At 51.6% G+C, this 20,604-nt stretch overlaps 1 protein-coding gene across 1 annotated transcript; it reads right to left on the reverse strand.

Annotated features, from left to right (window-relative positions):
• Positions 1-455: 455 nt before the first annotated feature.
• Positions 456-20,040, reverse strand: nrps1 (nonribosomal peptide synthase Pes1). The gene is made up of 8 exons (XM_025722986.1): positions 19,471-20,040; positions 18,924-19,340; positions 18,546-18,848; positions 6,146-18,491; positions 5,712-6,091; positions 4,996-5,656; positions 3,324-4,945; positions 456-3,276 (listed from the first exon to the last, which is right to left on the reverse strand). Exons 1-8 carry the CDS (start codon positions 19,957-19,959, stop codon positions 667-669), a joined length of 18,828 nt encoding a protein of 6,275 aa, XP_025570114.1. The 5' UTR covers positions 19,960-20,040; the 3' UTR covers positions 456-666.
• Between the last annotated feature and the right edge of the window lie 564 nt (positions 20,041-20,604).

Here is a 20,604-nt window from a genome sequence, read left to right on the forward strand (position 1 = left end):
TGGGGCGCGATAGGCCGATGAGTGCCCAACTCGGCACTCCGTCGCAGGCCGCCGCGACGGCTGGGCCGGTAGATACAGCTTAGGGTTTTGTGGGTGCACTGCGATATCATTTAATTGATAGGTCCTTAGATGTTGCGAAGTATGGAGAGAGGCTTACTCTGCTACAGGGGTGGCGCCCATCGCATCGGATTTTGCGTGCGCGACTAGGAGTGGTTAGTTTTTGGGCAGAAACTATGGGGAAAGCAAACTGACCAGGCGAGACAGGCTGCTCTGCTGGGGGTTTTCTGGATGGGATGCATGGTTGATGGAAGCATGTTGAGAAGGTCAAGTTGGATGCCTCCAGTTTCCGTGATCCCAGTGAGCTGGTTCCGCCAATCATAGTGGGCCTGGGACGCCGAGGTGCGGCCTTCAGTATTGTAATTACCGTGCATTACAGCGCTACGGAGGATTAAACTGAAGGTAATATGTATGAATTCTACTATTAACAGGACATCTAACTTTATACTCGGTTTAACCAAAACATCAATAAACAGGTGAAGACAAAACAAATTCCGGGTAGGATCATGGAAGTGTATGTGCTGGAGCCATATGCAAGTAGAACACAATAGGATACATGACAAAAATGGAAAGTATAGTCAAAGAATGTGTTTTAAGATGTATGCATGATCACTTTCGTGCAGTGACACTTCCCCATTTTGTAATTTTCCTAGCCAGCGTCATCGCTTTGCCCAATGAGCTCCAGCTGTTGGACTTGGTCATGGTCATGGACATATCATTGGCAGGTCCTTCAGTCGGGGCGGCGGCATCCTTCTTCTCCACCTTCTGGTGGTGCATCGCCATCACGGCCATCTGGCCGAGGAATGTATGGTGCTCGAGAAGATCCTCCAGACGCACCCGGAAGCCTTCTTCGCCTAGAATCCAGACCAGCTGGGCGACGTTCATAATGTCTCCGCCGAGATCGAAGAAAGACGCGTCAAGTTGGTATGGGGTGTTCTGAGTCCGTCGGGGCAGCACCTGCTGCCAGGCCCGGGTGAGGATGTCCGAGTGGATGACAATCTCCGACATCTTCTGGCTGTGGAGGTTGGATGAGAGGAAGGGTGCGTCAGATGTACTGGGTGCTTCCTGGACCACCTGGCTAGGGAGGGAACGGATGGTGGCTGGGGAGGCCAGTGGGACGCTGGGGTTGGCGATCAGGCTTTGGACGGTCTCGCAGACCATGTGCAGGGCTTTGGTAATGAAGGCGGGTGGAATGGGCCCCTTGAGCGAATACCCAATGGAGACATCTAGTTTCTCCTGACCGCAGGATTTGGAGGCCAGCGTGAGGTCGGTGAAGTTGTCAAGGACGCCCACACCTCCCATTCGGTATGGGTTGCCGTCGAGGTGCATCTGCCCCTCGTACTCGACATTCTGATGGAAGACAGACGTGGTGAAGTACGTCGAGTCGGGCCAATCGGTGCAGTTTCTGATAATCTCTCGGAACCCGAGCGACTCGTATGGCATGTTGGCGATCTGCTGGTCCTGGAGATAACGGAACAGATCCAGTCCAGTCCACTGTTCCCGGAACTTGACCCGGATAGGAAGGATGTTGAGACAGGGTCCAACGGTGGTCTCAATGCCAGGAACACTGGCATTCCGGCCATTGACCGTGAGCCCAAAGACCACGTCAGACTGAGCAGTCAGCTTCGCCAAGGTCACGGCCCACGCAGACTGCATGACGGTCGCAAGGGTGACGTTGCCAATCGCCGTCGATGGGATCACAATGGTCTTCTTCTGCTCTGCGAAAGCACCAATGTGCATAAAGGTATTGGGCCGCGTGCGTCGGATGATTTCGGTCATCTTCGAGCCCCGGAGAATAGTGGACCAGTGGTGGTAGTGGACCGGAGTGATGTTTCCAGGGAGCATCCGCATGTAGTTGGAGAACGAAAAGACTGGAGGAAGCGTGCTGCCCTCGTAGCCCAGCTTGATGGCGTTCATGATTTTTGGCAGACAAACACCGTCGAACTGAGCGTGCGACATCCGGATCAGAATGCGGTGCTGGTTGGTCTGCTTCTTCTTCACCACGTAGAATTGCACATATTGCTCGCCTTGCCGGGGATCTTGTTCGCGGTCCTGCTTCTGCAAGTTGTTGGTGTATTCGTCCAGGCTCTGCTCCGTCTCATGCACAAAAATGTCCGGTCGAATCTTTCGCAGCACCACCTGGAAGAACTGCCCGCGGTGGCAGACAAAGACGGTCCGGAGAATGTCAAAAGCATCGACAACCCGCAAGAAGCTTTCCCGCAGCCGTCTAATGTCGAGTGGACCATTACCATCGAGGAAGAAATAGTTCAACATCCATCTCGACCCGAAGAGGGTGGCGGCGATTGACATGGACTGGAAATCCGTGACGGGGAGGACATCGGCGATGCCTCCTTTGAACACCCCGATCTTGGGGCAGATGACATCCAGCAGCGACATGGCGTCGAGCTGCATCGGTCTCAACACGGAAATATCCTGTGGCGGGGTAGGGTCGGAGAGCTCTTCCTCCCCAGCCTCCAGGAGCTTCTCGATATTGTTTCCGCACTGGGTTTCGGCATTCGACGTCGGACTGCTCGTCGGCGCAATGACGGTCAGCATGTCCTCAAACACTGGGTTGTTGAACACATCTGCCACCGTCATCTGCAGGCCCTCCTCTCGCGCGGCGCTGACCATCTTCATCGCCGTGATACTATCGCCACCTAGCTTGAAAAAGCTGGCCCGGTATTGAATGGAATCTGAAGACAGCCCCAGGGTCGACTTCCACAGGTCCCAGAGGCGTCTGTCGTTGTCAGTTGAGGTTCTGCCATCATCGGTCAGGGATGGTGTAGAGTTTGCAAGATCATTTTCATCGGAGATCTCGTTCTCCTGAAATGAAGCCTCCATCTTGAGATGGACAGGGCCATGCGAGTATCTGGTATCTTGGCTTTGAGCAAGAGGTATGGTGAGCTTGCCCTCCTTCAGCATCTGCCCGATAATCTCATTAACGCGGTCATCGATGAGTTTCTGCAGGGCATAGCTGTCGATCAAGTGGTCTGCAATGATAGGCTCTCTGTTAGACTGGGAGATCCGGTTCTGGGGTAGCTTGTTGCGGAGATTCAAGCTCGAAACCAGCTTCGACGGCTCCTCAACGAAGCATGTAAAGACCTTGGTGATGGCATCTGCTAGGTCCTTTGCCTGAGTCTCAGTCACGGAGTTGCTCCAGTACCTGAGCAGCACCCCCTCCCTGCCCTTGGTAGTCTCAACATTCACCGTCACGGGATACTATTAGATGTTAGCTTGTTCTTGTGCATCAGATCGTAACTACCTACCTCGGTCGGATCGTGAGCCTTTTGGACATCGAATTGGAGAACTTGCTTCCCAGCACCTTCGTGCGCCGAGCGATTCTGTATGGAAAGCGTGGTGTTGAAGAGTGTCTCCCCGTGCCATCCAAGCTCATGCTGGATCTGAGCCAGAGAGCAGTGTTGATGCGGCACATTCTTGATAAAGTCATCTTGCACCTTCTTCGCAATGTCGAGAAGGGTCTGGCCAGGAGCGAACTTGACCCTGCAGCACAGCATGTTGATGAAGATGCCGACTGCGTCCTGGATTCCGGGAACAGGGGAATCACGTCCAGCAGATGGATATCCAAAGCAGACGTCATCTGAACCCGTCCAGCTCTGAAGCACAAGTGCCCAGGCACAAAGGGTCAGGTTGGCAAGTGTAACGGAATTCTCTTCGCAGAATTTCTGTAGCTCAGGGAAGCGCTTGAAACTGATCATGCGCTCACCGAGCTTGTGGCTGCCATCTGTTCCGGGAGAGAACGACAGGTGGCAGGGTTGAACACCAGAAAGATACTGTACCCAATGTGCTGCAGCTTCTTCCTGGGCGTGGCCTTTGACGTACTTGACATACTCGCTGAAAAGTGGCCCGGTTCCAGCAGGAAGCTGATCATTGTATGCAAGCGCCAGATCCCTTAGAAGCAGGTCCACCGATCCGCCATCAATAATGGCGTGATTCATCTCAATCCTGAAGAGAACCCGCCCCGAGGACGTCCTGCAGAGCGTCACCTGATGAGTAAGCTTGGTCGATCTCTCAGCATTGATATCGCGAAGCTGGATTTCTGCGAGTGTTCCCAAGGCATCCGATTCAGGACACTGGAACTCAATCACCTCATCATCGAGCGCTTTAACCACCACCTGGTCGAAAGAGCCGCCCTTGTAGTTGCTATCGATGAAAACGGTCCTCAAGACAGGATGCCGGCTGACAACCATAGACCATGCCTTTCGGAGTTTGTTTGTATCCACCGCGCTGCCTTTCGAGTGACGGACTTCAAAGATGACATGGAACAGGTAGGCCTTCGGGTCTCGGAGCTGACTGAGAAGGATTCCTTCTTGCACCGGAGAACAAGGATAAATGTCTTCAACCTGATTCCAACTATCGAGTCCAGCCTTGGGGAATGTGTTCTTGATCATATTGTTCAGTCCGTCGTAGGTGATTGGCAGCAAGGGGTAGTCGCTGAGTGTCGGTTCAGGCGTGGAATCTCCGAGGCGAAGCGTATCCTCCTCCAGCACTCGTTTACATTCAGATATCCAGCCATGGATTTGTTGTTGATGTTGCATGTGCTGGTTGTAGGTGAACGATACCTGAAGCTTGTCCTTGATGATGAGCGCCGAGATTTCGAAGAGGGCAAACCGGGGCGTCTTCGACCCCATATCTCCCGCCAGCTCGAAGGTTTCAGCATTGTATGCATCGCCGTAATGCTGGAAGAGGGAGTCATCCCGCTCCAGCTGTTGAAGTTGGCCAAGATAATTGAAAAGAATCTCAAGCGGGACGGGGAAGTTGGCAGCTGGTTTTCCTTCCGGATCAAGCAAGCTTTCCGCAAAGTATGGTCGGCTCTTACTGGCGAGATGACGCCTCGTATCCTTGACACGCTTCAAGGTGTCCAGTAGATCTGCTGAGGTCAGATTCATATTCAGTAATTTGGTTCGCACATAGACTCACCTGATCCATCCCCGACTTGCAGAGGGCACATGGTTGTGAACCAGCCCACGGTTCTCGAAAGATCAATAGAACTATCCCAGGACTCGCGACCATGACCCTCGTTGTATATCGTTGGCACTTCCCTATCGGTAAAGGTTCGGCGGAAGGAGTGAACAACAGCCGAGAGTATGACTTCAATGGCCTCGGCGCGAAGAACCTTCTGGCATGCCCCAAGGATTTGTGCTGAGATCGCAGCATCCAGAGTAAATCCTTCCATTTTGACATGCCCATAGAGGTTCGGTGATTGTTCCATTCCCCAGTAGCTCAGATTAGGAGGCTGGATGGAGAAGGGAAGTTCGATCCTGCCCTTTGTCTTTTTGCTCTCTTCAAGTTGAAGGTTGCACCAAGCTTGGAATGACAAGGGCTTCTCGGCGGATAACGATCCAGCGTCGAGGAAGTCTTGGATATCCTGCAGAACAATGCGCCAGGATACCATATCGACACAAATATGACTGGCGACTAGGAAAAGAATCTGCATGTCGCCGCGCACTTCAAACAAGTCCGCAGCAACGATAGGACCGTGCTGGACATCCACTGATCGTTGGCTCTCGCCGATCTTGCGTAGGATCGCCTTTTCACTGTCAACGGCATGATGGCGGAAGCGATAAGAGGCATCGACGTCCTAAGCGATCGGTCAGCTCGCTTCGAAAGCGGTGATTAGAGGAAGTTAGACATACATCAGTTATTTTCTGCTGCCATTTCCCGTTGCGAGACTTGAATAGCCGCGCTCTGAACATAGAGTGTTGCTCAACGACAGCCCTAATGGCGCTCTCCATACTCTTTGCCTCAATCTTTCGAGTAACGCGCACTGTCATGCTTTGGTTAAAGCGAGCCGTATCCCGGAAGTTAGATGCTGAGCGAACAAACAATCCCTGGATGGGAGATAGCTCAAAGGACTCATGGGACTTCTCCTCCCGTTGGACCGCTTGCACTTTTGTTTCCGTAGCTAGAGCAAGCTCCTTGATCGACTTTGTCTGAAGCACGCTGTGAAGGGTCAGTGCGAGTCCCTGTTTACGGGCGCGAGAAATGACGGCCATTCCAGTAATGCTATCGCCTCCTGTGCCACAGTTAGCAGTTTTCCAATGTCTATTCCCAGTCTAACATTGCTTACCTAGGCTCACGAATGACCGGTCCAAATCAACCTTGTGGGGTGGCAGATTGAGGACCTGGGAAACGATATCCTTGAAGATTTTGGCTGAAGTTTCCTTGTCATTTTGCTCTTCTTCTTGCTCAATATCTCCCCTTTTGATGCTGTCGTAATCCTCCATGATGCGATCGTAAGAGGCATCGTCAATACGTTCCAGCCAAGCAGTGATCCGCTTCCGGTCCAGCTTTCCAGACACAAGCATAGGGAGCTGCTTGATAAGCGCCCAGGCCTGTGGAACCATGTAGATAGGAAGCTGGGTCTCCAGGCTCTTCTGGATCGAAACAAGCTCCTGGTAAGCCGACAGTGCGGATCCGTCTCGACCGACAAGCTCACAAGCATTGTCGGAAATGATGCTCTTCTCCGCAGTTACTGAGTTGAGCGACAGAACCGTGACCAGTCGTTGCTTAAGAGGTCCAGTCGTGGGTAGTATGACCACAGCGTGTCGGACTCGTGGATCCTCGTATAACCGGTGCTCGATCTCTCCAAGCTCCATGCGCTGACCGTGGAGTTTCACTTGATGGTCTTTGCGTCCGATGTATTCGACAGAGCCGTCAGAATTGTACTTAACAAGGTCTCCAGTCTTGTAGATCCTTCTCGGAGAAGGTAGATCGCTTGGAAAGTTCTTGATCCACGCCGGCTCATCCACGAACGCCTCGGCTGTCTTCTTGGGGTTCTTGAGATATTCCCTGGCCAGCGCCGGGCCTTCCAGTGCGAGTTCACCAACAGCACCCAAGGGAGTCAGCTTATTGTGATCGTCGGGATCGACGACCCAGGTTAGAGTGCAAGGAATACCATGGCCGATACATGCGGGATCCGGATTGGCAGCAACATTGGTGTTGATGACCGCAAAGATCGTGGTCTCGGTCGGCCCGTAACCATTCATTAGGTTTACCCGATGTGCCCATTTTGTAATCACTTCGCGTGACATCTTTTCTCCACCGCATACGAGATCCTTGAGGGATGGCACAGATGATGGCTCAATGATGCTGGCGATGGATGGAGTTAGGAATGACCAAGAGACATTCATCCGCCGGATGGCTCCAGCCACATCATTCAAGCGTTCGTCCTCGCTGGGGATGCAGACGCAACCACCATGCATCAAGGTAACAAGAACTTCCATGACAGCTGCGTCAAAGGTAAGGGATGCAAATTGGAAGGCTCGGGAATTTTCGTTGAGGTGCACCATGGGCCCGAATGCCATACCACTGCTGGCAAGTGCCCGATGGTTGATAATGATACCCTTGGCACGGCCTGTGCTGCCAGAGGTAAAGATAGCAAATGCCATGTTGGTCGGCGTAGCACTGTTAGATCCCTTGGCACCTGTCGCTGTAAGAGCACAATAGGCCTTGATTGTCTCTTTGCTGACGGGGATGATCGCTTTGACAGCACCAGTGTACCGATTGTGGTACTTGGGAGAGCAGAGAACGACGCGAGCGTCGACCTCAGCCAAGATCTCCTTGTGTCGTGACGTTGGGTGGGCAGGATCAAGGGGAACAAATGCTCCGCCGGCAATGAGAACACCGAGTATGGTGACCACTGCCCATAGGGATTTGTCCATGCAGATCGGAACCAGAGTCTCCGGACCGATACCACGAGTCTTCAAGTAGGCTGCAAACGAAGAAGAAAGGTGATGTAATTCCTGGTATGAAAGCTGCCCGTCCCAAGAGCAAATGGCTGGAGCTTCCGGTCGGAGGGATGCCTTCTCTTCAATGATATGGTGGACACATCTGTCGATGCAAGTCAGGTCTCTCTGATTCCAGGAAGTAATTTCTTCCTTATCTCTAGGACTAGAAACCTCAAGGTCTCCGACCTTCCTAGTTTCACCATTAGCGATCGCAAACAGCTGACCTAGAACAAAGATAAACTGTTCGATGAGCATCTGAGCTTGCCAGCTGTCGAAAACAAGCTCGTCGTGGTGGAGCGTGACAGCCACTTGGGATTCGCCGACCTTGCACTCAACAACAATCGGATGAGTGAAGAAATCACCTTCGGTCAGGTTGTGCTTCATCTCCCAGATGTTGTCGTCGGATTGGCCTTCTTCAGATTGGATAACCAACAAATTCTGGGATTCGCAAGCAAGGGCGGTATCACTGCTGAGCTTGCGGATTCGTTGAAGTCCGGAGTGCTGATGAGGCATCATCATGGTGGTCAGTTGACGCACACTGTCCAGATATTGAACGATTGAGAGCTCGTGGTCAACAGCGATGCGAATGGGAACTGTTGTAAGGGCGGGTCCCGCGATATCCATGGCACCAGGCATATCAATATTTCTACCCATGAGTGTCTCAGCGAAGCAAACATCACCAGATCCGGTATGGACAGCGACCACCATCGCCCACGCAGCTCGGATCATCTCGGGGACAGTCAAAGAGGGGCCATTTGGTGCGCGAGAGATCTGAACTGAGCTGTAATGCCGGTTGCCTACGCGGATGGCATCAGGCGACGGCTTGTTCTGAGGGAAGGGGGAGGAGGATAGGCCTGCGAGGTGGGTCTTCCAGAATTCGTCCGAAGATAGCGCATCTTGTTCGACCAAGTGCTTGATGAACAACTTGAAAGGAAGCGCTGGACTGGGATTCGAGGAACCCCCATACACCTCTTCGACTCTTCGAAGGATCTGTGCCACACTCCATCCATCATAGAGAGCGTGATGGATGGTCCAAACGAAGTAACGTGTAGAAGAGGTTTCAGGCGCGACAATTCCATATCCAGTAAGCAAACCTCCGTTGTTTCTTGCCAGATCAATACTTTCACCTGTTAGACCATCAAAGTCTGTTGCCAACTCCCAGGAAATGGGGGCATCAGTAAGCACGGCCTGAACGAAGTTGGCGCTTTCTGTGTGAACGATCCGAGTCCGCAAGATATCCATTTCGTCAACCACCTTTTGCCAGGCTGCTTTAAACTTTTCGAGGTCGGCTCCCTTTGCAAGTTGGAATACAGGTCGAGCAACGTAGGCTCCAGGTTGCTTGATAGAGAGTGTGAGCAAGCCCTCTTGCATTGGACTGCAAGGGTAGAGGTCTGAAATCTGCTCCTTGGGCACGCCACATTGACCGGAAACCTCCTCCAGGATCTCCTCGAGTGACAGTGACTGAGGTAGGATGGCAAATGGTTCCACTGTCGGTACCTCAGTCTGCGTTTCTAGAGCCCCGCAGTTATTTGCCATGTCCCTGAAGATGGGGGATTGGTATATGTCGGCCACTGTAAGCGAAATTCCCTGGGAAGCCGCAGATACGACGAGCTTCATGGCAGAGAACGAGTCGCCACCCAATCCGAAGAAGTTGTCTTCGACGCTGATAGAGCCTGGGGCAAGGTTAAGAGCTTCCTCCCACAGCTCCCGGAGAGCACCCTCCGTCCCTTCCGTTCCCACTTCCGAGAGGTGTCCTGCGCCAACATTGAAGATCACATAAGGCCTCAAGCGTTCCTTGCTGAGTTTATCCACCATGGCTCGAAGTGCTTTCCGATCAATCTTGCCAGTGCTACCAAATAGCAGGCGCCGCATGGGAAAGTAAAGCTTGGGGACCATAGCGAGCGGCAGGGTCTCGCTCAGGGATCCGTGCAGTTTCTTGACAATGTCCACCATGGAGGCAGTCATTGGAAGTATCAAATCGTCGTCCACTGTCCCTTGGAAGTCGTCCTCGTTCACGATGAAGAATGCCGCCAAACATTTCGCCACAGTCTTCGCCTCTGGAGCAACAACCTCAACAGCGACCTGAGTGTCTGCTGGGAGGTTGCGGATACACTGTTGCTCGACTTCTTCTAGTTCGATGCGCACGCCGTTCAACTTCACTTGCGTGTCTATACGCGAGATAAAGCCAAGCGAGCCGTCGGAGTTGTAGCGCACCAAATCCCCTGTGCGGTACATCCGTTCCTTGCGCCTAAGGATATGTTGCAGTCCATCACGCTTGGTCCATTCCGGATTGTGGACAAAGACGGCCTTGGTTTTCTCTTCATTATTGAGGTAGCCGCGTGCAACAGTGCATCCCTCAAGAACAAGCTCTCCCACTGCGCCAACAGGTACAAGGAGATTGTGGTTCTGGGGATCAACGACCCACGTCCTGCCGCAAATAGCAGTGCCAATAGATCCGTAGTCATCACTAAGTTGAGCTCCTGTGTGATCAAACTTGGTGCTGGCAGTAAAAGCGACAGTAGCCTCGGACGGGCCGTAGGCATTGACGATACACCGATCAGCCCATCGCTCAAAATGGCTTGCTGTCATCTTCTCTCCTCCTAGGATCAACGTTCTCAGTGAAGGAACCTCCTTGGGATCCAGGGTATTCACGATGGAAGGCGTGGCGCTCATGAAATTGGCACTCATCCTTCTGATGGCTCCAGACAGGTTGTTCAAGCGCTCATCCTCGCTAGGAACGCAGACACAGCCACCGGCCGCGAGGACGATAATGATCTCCAATATGCTAACGTCGAAAGTGTAGCTAGAGAATTGCAGTGCGCGGGTATCTGAGTCTATATACGACGCCCTGGCGAGGTCGGTACAAGCCAAGGTGAGTCCAACATGTTCAAGTACCGTCACCTTGGGTTTTCCTGTGGTTCCTGATGTGAATATAGCGTAAGCTGCGTTGTCTGCGGTTACCTTCTGGGTTGGTGCCGTAGAAGGTGCATGGGGGAGCTGATCAATGGCGCCATTACTAACGATAACTGCAGAGCGACAGATACCGGAAGCTTTTTCGTAGTGAGTTTCAGAGCAGAGGATGACCTGAGTACCGAGGTCTTCCATCATGCCTTTCAGGCGACTTTCGGGGTGAGTAGGATCCAAGGAAGTAAAGGCTCCTCCAGCTTTCAAAACAGCAACCTGTGCAACAACAGCCCAGGCTGACTTTTCGAAGCACAACGCAACAAATACTTCAGGCTTGACCCCCAGGCCCACTAGGTGGTGCGCTAGTCGAGTCGATAGTATGTCAAGTTGGGCATGTGTAAAGTCCCCATCCCACGAACAGATTGCAGGGGCTGAAGGAAGACTGAGCGCTTGCTGTTGGATAAGCTCATGCGCGCATAGCACAGGCCGATCCGGCAACACAGAGTTCCACTCGCTTATCTTTTGACTAGAAAGCTCGCTGACAAAGTCAATCTCGCCGATCGTGATGCCTGGGCGAGTATTGACTATGAATTCCATGATATGTTTGAAACAATCAAGAACACCGTTAATGTCAGCGCTTGAGAAATGCTTCGTAGAATATCCGAACGAGAGCGTTCCAGATGCTTCTGAGAAAACGGCGTTGACAGCAATCATACAGTTGCTTAGATCAAGACCAGCGAGCCTGGCCACATCTTGCGTCTCGCAGGCATCTTTGGATTGCTCTGAATAACGGAAGACAGTGTTGAATATAGCGCTATTACCATGTTCAAGCTCTTGCTGGACCTCGGAGAAAGGCAGCTGATGCTGCAGCATTTGATTCAGTTCATCAAGTCGCTTCTTCAAAAGATACTCAACTTGCAATTCATCCTGAAAGAGCATTTTGCAAGCAAAGGTGTCCGTAACAATTGGAGACTCCGCAGAGCCGGCCTCTTCGTTTTTGTGGCTTGCGCCCAATGCTTGGTAGCCGAAGCAGACATCCCGCAAGCCTGTGTAGCAACGCAAAACTAACCCCCAGACGAGTTGAAGAAGAGTGTTCTTGCTGACACCGGCACTTTCACAGAAAGCTTGTAAGCTCTCTGTATTATCGAGTATCAGCTTCGTCTCAGCATGCATAGTCTGCTCTGCGTTTGCACAGAGAGATGGAAAGAGACAGGCTTCAACGTCGCCAAGATAAGTATCCCAATAAGCGACATCATGGCGGAATGCGCAGAAGTTCTTGTTGTCCCTGGATAAGTCACCAACTGTCTTGCTCATACTGGCTTCAGAGTTGATAAGGTCGACACAAGCCAGGAATTGAACAGTCAGGCGTTCGAGCTGAGAAGCATATAGCGTGTTCTCATCGTAACGAACCACAATTTCAAGCTTCTCGTCGTCAACAATGCAACCGACCACCAAGGGATAATGCTTAGCACACTCTGTGCCCTGGATATCAAACTCCTGTTGTTCGATCATCAAGCTTGATCGCTGGTTGCGCATGTCCAAAATGGTAAGTGAGTTCTTGAAGTTGCAGGCCCGTGCTGTGTCAGCGTTCAAGTTCTGAATCTGCTGGATTCCAGCCCATTGGTAAGGCTCGGTTGCGGCCAAGTTATCCTTGACCATGTTCAACAACTCGGTGACAGTCCACCCGTTGTCAATTTTGAAGCGTCTGGGGACGATGGCTGCGCTCTGTGTGTGATTGTCATGACTGTCAGTCAATACTGGCTCTGCGTTCAGCAGCGACTCCCCGAATGCAATGTCGTTAGAACTGGTGTAGCCATGGATGGTCAGAGCCCATGCGGAAAGGAGAGCGCATCTTGGACCTAGGGTCGTTGACTTGAGCGTGTCACACCAGGACATCTGGACAGCCTTTGTTGCTTGCTTGGTGACGGATCCACTATGCAAAGGCGAAGAGCGGGGTGAAGGAAACTCATGTAAACCTGTCGAGTCAGTCAACTGAGCTCGCCAGAAGTCACTGAAGCTCTTTATATTGTATCTAAGCAGTGCGGCTCCTGGCAAGCGTTGGGCTGCATCCCTTAAGAGCTGGCGGTTTAGCTTGCCAGACGAGTTCAACGGCATGCTAGGCATCGGGAAGTAAAAGCTTGGAACCCGGCTTGCTGGCAAAGAACTTGACAGCTTAGTATGCAGCTTCAGTGCCAAGTCATGCATTTCAGGTGTCATTTGCCCGATATGTCGTTGCTCCTCGTTATAGCTCGTACCGACTGTGCCATCGAAAATGAAAACCGCCAGAGATGGTCCAGGAGCTTTTTCGCTCGTTTTGTCGATTACTTCGACAGCGTACTGAGTATTGAGGGTTGAAAGTGGTGCGATATGCTGTTCAAGGTGCATGGCCTCTGTTTGTTGCCGCCAATGAAGGGCTCCTCCCTTCTTCCCCATGTAAACCAGAGTGCCGTCAGAATTGTAACGGGCCAAATCTCCAGTCTTAAACAACCGATATGTAGGTTCTTGTGACTCCAAACTTCCATCTTTGTCAGTTCCTGATTGGGTCTCATAAGTCTGTCTCCACACAGGGTTCTCAACAAAACTGCATTGTGTCAGCTCCTCGTTGTGAAGGTAACCACGGGAAAGTCCAGGGCCCTCTATCATCAATTCACCAACACAACCTATCGGAACCAAAACATCGTGATTGCAAGGATCCACAAGCCATGGAATGCAACCAATACTTGATCCCATAAGTGGCAGTCCATCCCACTCATCGAATTGTGAGTTTTGGACGCAAGTGGAGGAGCACTCCGGCGTCCCATAGAGTGTGTGCAATTGAACTTTCTTTGACCAGGTGGAAATGAGCTTTGGTGATGACCGTTCACCCCATAAGGCAAGTAAACCAAGCCCTGGAACATCTGTTGGCTGTAGGCTCGTGGCCTTTGATGGAGTCAGGCTGGCGCAGTTTGCCTGCAACATATTGATCGCTTTCGACAGGTCGCTCAGGCCATCATCGGACGGTATGCAAACACATCCACCGCACACAAGTGAGCCAAATACTTCCTGAAGGAACATATCAGAAGTATATGTGGCATATTGGAGCATCTTGGTTTTGGCACTAAGCCCAAGAGCTGAAGCGAAACCCCTTGCTCGAGTTGTTAATGCACGGTGGTCAAGTGTGATAGCTTTGGGACTCGCAGCGCTGAACACAACATATCCGTCGTTCCATGGCTGAGCAGGGGACTTGAAATCTGCCTCGGTGTCCGGAAGGTATTCGAAAAGGGGCCTGCCAACTGGAATAACATATGGGACGGCCCCTTCAAGCAGCTGCGCTCGGGTTGGAGACGCGAGAGCAACCTGGATTTCGTTATCGATGAGCCAAGTCTCAAAAGGCTGTGGTAGACAATTCAGATCAGCCGGAACGCATATCCCACCAGCCTTCAGAACAGCCAAGACAGCTACAATCTGCCAGGAGGATCTGGCGAAATCGATCGGCACCACAGTCCCATAGCCCACACCAAGCTGCGCCAGGTAGGTTGCAAGGAGCGAGGACAACTCGCTGAGCTTGGCATAGGTAAGGTTTCCGTCCCAAGCCGCAATTGCCACAGCTTGAGGTTCAGACTTCGAGTATCTGTCAAGCACCTCATGAATGCATTCGTCGACAGGCTCTGGCGCTTTGCTGTTCCAAAGCATTAATTGTTGCTTGTTGGCTTCGCTGAAGATATCAATCTGATGAACCTCAGCATCAAAATGATGCACGATATTTTCAAGCGACTTGAGGAACGCGCTGGCAACATTATCTGCTTGCCCGTCGGATAGGTGATCGGTCCAGTAGTTCAGGTCAATATGCGCGTCATCCTCTGCAGCCTCGACGTTTATAAAAATGGGTGCCTCTGCAGGGTCGTGAATTGTGCCAACTTCCGAGAATTGAATACCTCCCTTCGATGGAACGTTCTGGTTTGGAAGCTTCCGGTACGAAATCCCACTGTTAGCCAATGGGCCCGATAGTTTCAGAGCTTGTTGGATGGTAACAAGGGGCACGTGTCTGTGCGGCAAATTTTCCAGGTTGTCCTCTTGCACCTTTGCGAGGATGTCTTTCAGCAAAGCTCCTTCAGGAAACTTTATCCGGCAGGTCAACGTATTGATGACGGGCCCGACAACAGACTCGATGCCCTCTACTGGGACGTCCCTTAATGATGCCAAATATGTGAAAGAAACATCGTCAGATCCGCAAAAAGAGCGAAGAGTTAGCCCCCATGCAGCGCTGAAAGCGGTCGGCAGAGTAAGGCCGTTCTTCTCGCAGATGCTCTGAAGCGCTTTGAATGGTGCACAGTTCAATCTCTTAGTCTGTAGTCGTCTTGTAGCATCGTTGCCATCGTTGAGGACAGGGAAATTGCAGGGTTTGGTATCCCGCAAGTATGTGCGCCAATATTCAATACTGGCTTCCTGAGGAGCTTCACGAAGATAACGCACATAGTCCTTGAACTTTGGCCTGGGGTCATCGAGCTTTCCTTGGTACGCTAACTGCAAATCCCGGATAATAATGGAAATTGATGCGCCATCCATGGCGACGTGATTCAATTCCAGTCGACAGAATAATTTGCCAGAAGTTGTTTGACAGATCGTAAGCCGATGGGGTGGCTGTTTGTCATTGTAGGTCACTGGCTCTTGCTTGTCAAGGGTTGACAGCACCTCGCTTTCATCTGCACACACCACACAAGTCGGTTTAGATTTGAAAGCTTTGAGTACCACCTGGCAGTATAAGTCGCGGCTGTTCAAATTCTCGGGGAAAATAGTCCGCAGCATCCCATGATGATCAACCACTTTCTGCCAGGCGAGGGTCAAACGGTCGATATCAGGCTTGTGTGCTGCACCTCTAATTTCAAAGGTGTCATGTACAGCGTACAGTGAGCTATCGCGAGAACGGCTGAGTAAGATACCCTGCTGCATGCTTGAACAAGGGTAAATGTCCTCCACATCATCCATGGCGTTGACACCAACACTTGGGAGCTTTTTGGATACCAAGGCTTCCAGTTCCTCATATGTCAATGTTAACATGGGAAAACTGCTCAGCGTTGGCCTCGGTGGGAGGGACTGTAACTGTTCACCCAGGGATTGGAGTAGGGTTTGGCAACATGTCACCCAGTCACGAATAGCTTGTTGGTGCTGCATGTCCCTATTGAAAGAAAAAATAAAGCGAAGTTGCCCCTGCACGACCATCGCAGAAATTTCGAACAGCGCAAAGCGAGGAGTATCCTCGCCAAAGTCAGCCGGCCCGCCTCCTCGGCCAGTTTCTCCAGCCATCTGGTCCATGAGCTGAAAGAGGCCATCTTTCCTTTGTAGATCACGGTGCTGGCCAACGTAGTTGAACGAAACTTCCATGGGGCTATGGTGTAAACAACCTCCATCTTCACGCGGAATCAACATGCGACGTGCGAAATCATGGCGACCATTATCTGAAACCCGCCGGCGCAAGTCCTTGACACGCACAACCGTTTCCGTAGGGTTTTCAGCAGGAAGGCTCGACAGGAGTATGGGATAGAGGGTGGTGAACCAGCCAACAGTACGCGAGATGTCTATTGATGAATCCCAGACTTCTCTACCATGTCCTTCGTTGTAAATGATTGGCAGTGGCCGGTCTTTGAATGTCTGACCGAATGAATGGAGTAAGACTGCCAAAAACACATCTATCGGCTCAGTCTCGAGACTCTGATGGCATTTCATCAAGATGTGGTGAGTGACATCACTATCGAGCTCGAAGGTTTCACAGTCCACATCTCCATAGGTGGTCCGGCGAGTGTCCAATCCCCAGTAAGCAAAGTCCGGTGCGGGAACGTCAGGTAAATCCATTTTTCTCTCTGCTGTCGAGGTTTGGCAACGGTCGGCTTGGATTTGACACCAGCTTTGGAACGGAAGGGAGCCACTTTGTGATGTCGGTTGATTGGGATTGGTCAGTAGGTCCTCCAAGTCTTCCAGAATAATCCTCCAAGAAACGATATCGACTACCAAATGATGCGCGACCAATGATAGCAGACAGGCATTGTTGTCTTTGTAGAAAACATCAACAGCAAGCACAGGGCCAACAAAGGCATCGATGCATGACTGGCTATTTGAGATGACTCCGTCGATCTCGCTTTGGCTGCTATCATTGTGGGATCGCAAACGGTATGAGCCTGCTACATCTCGAGTGATGCGTTGCCGCAGTTTCCCTTCGACTCCTGACTGAACCAGTCGGGAACGGAGCATCGAATGGCGGTTAACAATGGCTTCAATTGCGCGCCGTATATCTTTCTCATCAACGTGCTGATTCAGACGGGTGACAATGCTTTGATTGAAATGGCCTTGGCCCTCATTCCGAACCATGAAGTGAAGTTTCTGAATTGGCGAAAGGTCAAACGGCTCATCGATCTGTTCTTGGTACACAACAGACCGGTCGACTCGTTTCACGCGAGTCGCCAACTCTTTGATGGATTTGCTATGAAGCACTTCTTGTACTGTCAGGCCCATTCCTTGCTTCTTGCAGTATCCCAGACATGTTATAGCGGCAATTGAGTCGCCACCAAGGCTTAAAAAGCCTTCGTCAAGGCTAATTTGATTTCGGGGAAGATTGAGAACGCGACACCATATCGAAGCGAGCTGCTCCTCGGTAGTGCTGGTCGGGTAATTCGCTTTCTCCGTAGAAAAGGTATTGACCTTGATGACTTGCGCATCCGGGTCTTGTTCCATGTCGCCAATCCATTTTGCGGTGGCCTTCCTGTCCAGTTTGCCAGATGCAAGCAACGGTAGTGCTTCCACACACAACCAAACAGAAGGGATCATGTATGTCGGTAGCCGAGTCGATAACCTTTCACGAACCTCTGCAACAATAGGGGCCTTCTTGGATGGCTCGAGGAGCTTCAGTGGCGCTGCATCTGGGTCTGATTGGCTTTCGAAATGAACCGATAGGGATATGACCGCTACTAATTTGCCTGCAGAGAAACCGGATTTTGAAAGAAAAGCCAGACAGTGCTTGACAATTGGGTCGGCAGCAAGGTGATTTTCGATCTCGCCCAATTCAAGTCTCTGTCCATGGAACTTCACCTGGGTGTCCTTTCTCCCTATATACGACAGTGAGCCAGAGTCAGAGTTATACCTTACCAAATCACCCGTCTTATACATTCTTCGGTCAGCGCCCTCGACATCATCCTTCTTCGCCCAGGCCGGATTGTAGATGAACGATTCATTTGTCTTTTGCGGATTGTTGAGGTAGCATCGAGCTAGTGTCGGTCCCTCGAGCACTAATTCACCCGGACAGCCAACTGGTACAAGTTGATCATGGTTGCTTGGATCCACAAGCCAACAACGTACTCCCACCCGGAGTCCAATATCCCGACAGTCGGAAGATGGTGTGACATTGGAATTAATGACGGCAGCAACGGAGCTTTCCGTAGGGCCATAGGCGTTGATAAGTTGCAGCGCGGAAGACCATGTCACTAGCTGGCCTTGTGACATAGCCTCTCCGGCAAGGATCAAGGTTTCAAGCCCCGGGACTTGTGAAGAGTCAACAAACTCAACGAAAGAGGGTGTCAAGATGGCATGGTTCACATTCATCTCATTGATGACCTTGACAATGTCACTCAAGCGTTCTTCTTCACTCGGAACACAGACGCAACCTCCTACTAACAGGGTGGTTAATATTTCTACAAGGCTTGCGTCAAATGTGTGCGCCGCAAACTGCAAGACACGCGAAGTTGAAAACATCTTGTGCGGTGTAGCATGGGCAAAAGCACCAGACACATAGGCTCTATGCTCCAGCATGGTACCCTGCGAGTGGACTGTCAATGCGCATTCAAAAGGGAAAATGGCAGAGAAGCATACCTTTGGTTCGCCAGTAGATCCTGAAGTGAATATCACGTAGGCCGCATTGTAGCCTTTTACTTCGGGCAACTGAGGTACTCCTTCGGCTGAAAGAGAGAATTCGTCTATGGCGTCCTGATCCAGTGGGACTAAGGTTTCTGCCACCCCAGTCAAAGCTCCCACACGACTTCTGGAGCAAAGCAAAACCTTGGCCTTTACGGCGCGCACCAATGACTGTAAGCGAGAGGTTGGATGTGTCGGGTCAAGGGGGACGAAAGCACCGCCAGCTTTCAGAACACCTAGCATTGCGACGATATTCCATTTCTATGAAATGCAGTCAGCTTCATACGTCGACTGATGACAGGCACTGCCCAAGGATTTCTAGGAAGATTGACTCACTGATTTATTAAAACAGAGAGCAACACAAGTTTCAGGACCGACTCCGTGTGCGTGAAGGTGGTAGGCAACTTGGGACGAGAGAAGGTCCAAATCTCGGTAAGTCAAACTTCCATCCCACGCGCAAACGGCTTCACTTTCCGGGCGTATCAGGACTTGCTCCTGAATGACTTCGTGTATGCAACGATCGTGTGCCTCTGGAAGAGCTGAATTGAACTTGCACACTCGGGACCAGTCTCTATCCGAGAAATGGTTCAAGTCTCTGGTGAGTGTATCTTCTAACGAAAGGACGCGCGCAAGAATCTGCTCAAAGTAGTCGGCAATGCTCTTCATATGCTCGGTGGACATGTCATTGTGCCACCACTCCAAGAAGATGCCAACATCCTCTTGCAGGACCTTGACGTGAATCCTAACGCGACACTAAGGAGGGGGTCAGCCAATCGGGATTGGAAGGGCTAGGCTACCTGCAGCCTGGGCCTGGAAGACACAGGAGAGAGAGGGGAAGAGGGGGGGGAGAAGAGGGGAGGGGAACGGCAAGGGGACGACGAACCTGGTCGGGGAGGGGAATCGCCAAGGCCGGTTGCACAAGAGGGGCTCGCGAGTCTTTGGCGGGACTGCGACAATTGCGGAGCATCAACAGGGTGTTGCAGAGGGTATAACTGTGGCCACTCGAGCTCGAACTTTTGCATCTTTTAGCCTCGTTCATCCCCTCCAAGTGGCGCAGAATGGTGTGGACGGAGTCGTCCTCGGTGATGGTAAGATTAAAAGTTAAGAGATTATGATTATGTATAGTATCTGACGAGGGGGCATCCACCCCGATTGGTTGGTAGCCAAAGCAGATGTCTTCCAGGCCTGTATAGCGATGAAGAAGCAAGGCCCATGAGGCCTTGAGTAAGGAATCTAATTGGCCTTGGTCCCACGCGGCCAGCAACTGGAGAGTCTGGGACGGATTCGTCCTGGCCCTCAACGAAGCAGGGCGTTTCGGCCCGTGAACACTCGTGCCAAACTTGGGCAAGCAGCAAGAAACCGGTTGAGCCATGGTGTGAGGGAATTGGATGTATCTGGAGGTATCACGCAGAGAATCCAGGATAGGCCACCGAGAAGAGAGAGGGAGTGGGAGTCGAGGGTATTTCCTACAAATTATCCAACCCCGTACACCACTCTACCTTTAAATTGGAACCGAATCAATCCATGCCCACCGAGCCACCTCCATCATGGGGGTCCCGACCCTCTCGGCCCAAAATAGATCGGTCGAGCTAGTCAGGGAATTCCCGTGGCATCATTTTCAATTGCTTACGGGCATTGGAATACGAAATGGACGGCAGCCAATGGCCAGTCTGAAATTAGACGGCCTGAATGAATGGCGTAAACATTGGCCACCACGCTAGCATGGTTTACTCTCAGATGCCCTTGCCTAGGGCGAAGCTGAAGAGACCGCAGGGAATTGATTCCATCGCTTGCAACCCTCTGCAGGGCGCTTGAACCCAAAAGTCGATGGCTTGAACCCGTTCGACGTGGTTTGCTCACCAGGTGGAGCTTGTTCAGGGGTGGGGGAGTAAGAAGAGCGGGGAGGTGACGATACAAAGCACTAGAAAATGATCCATAGAGGAAAAATAAATCACATATTTTGGGACACAATTCGGGGTAGTCAAAATGCAAATCAAGGAAGCCAGCCTCGACATGC

The sequence above is a fragment of the Aspergillus ibericus genome, assembly GCF_003184845.1.
Source record: "Aspergillus ibericus CBS 121593 unplaced genomic scaffold BO80scaffold_67, whole genome shotgun sequence".
Classification (NCBI taxonomy): domain Eukaryota; kingdom Fungi; phylum Ascomycota; class Eurotiomycetes; order Eurotiales; family Aspergillaceae; genus Aspergillus; species Aspergillus ibericus.

Bases quoted from the DNA above. Each gene is read 5' to 3' on its own strand.
- nrps1 (XM_025722986.1), bottom strand. From the start codon at position 19,959: ATGGCTCAACCGGTTTCTTGCTGCTTGCCCAAGTTTGGCACGAGTGTT. The intron at 18,849-18,923 runs GTGAGTCAATCT...TGCATTTCATAG, and splicing joins CTCTCTGTTTTAATAAATCA to AAATGGAATATCGTCGCAAT. The intron at 3,277-3,323 runs GTAGGTAGTTAC...AACATCTAATAG, and splicing joins AGGCTCACGATCCGACCGAG to TATCCCGTGACGGTGAATGT.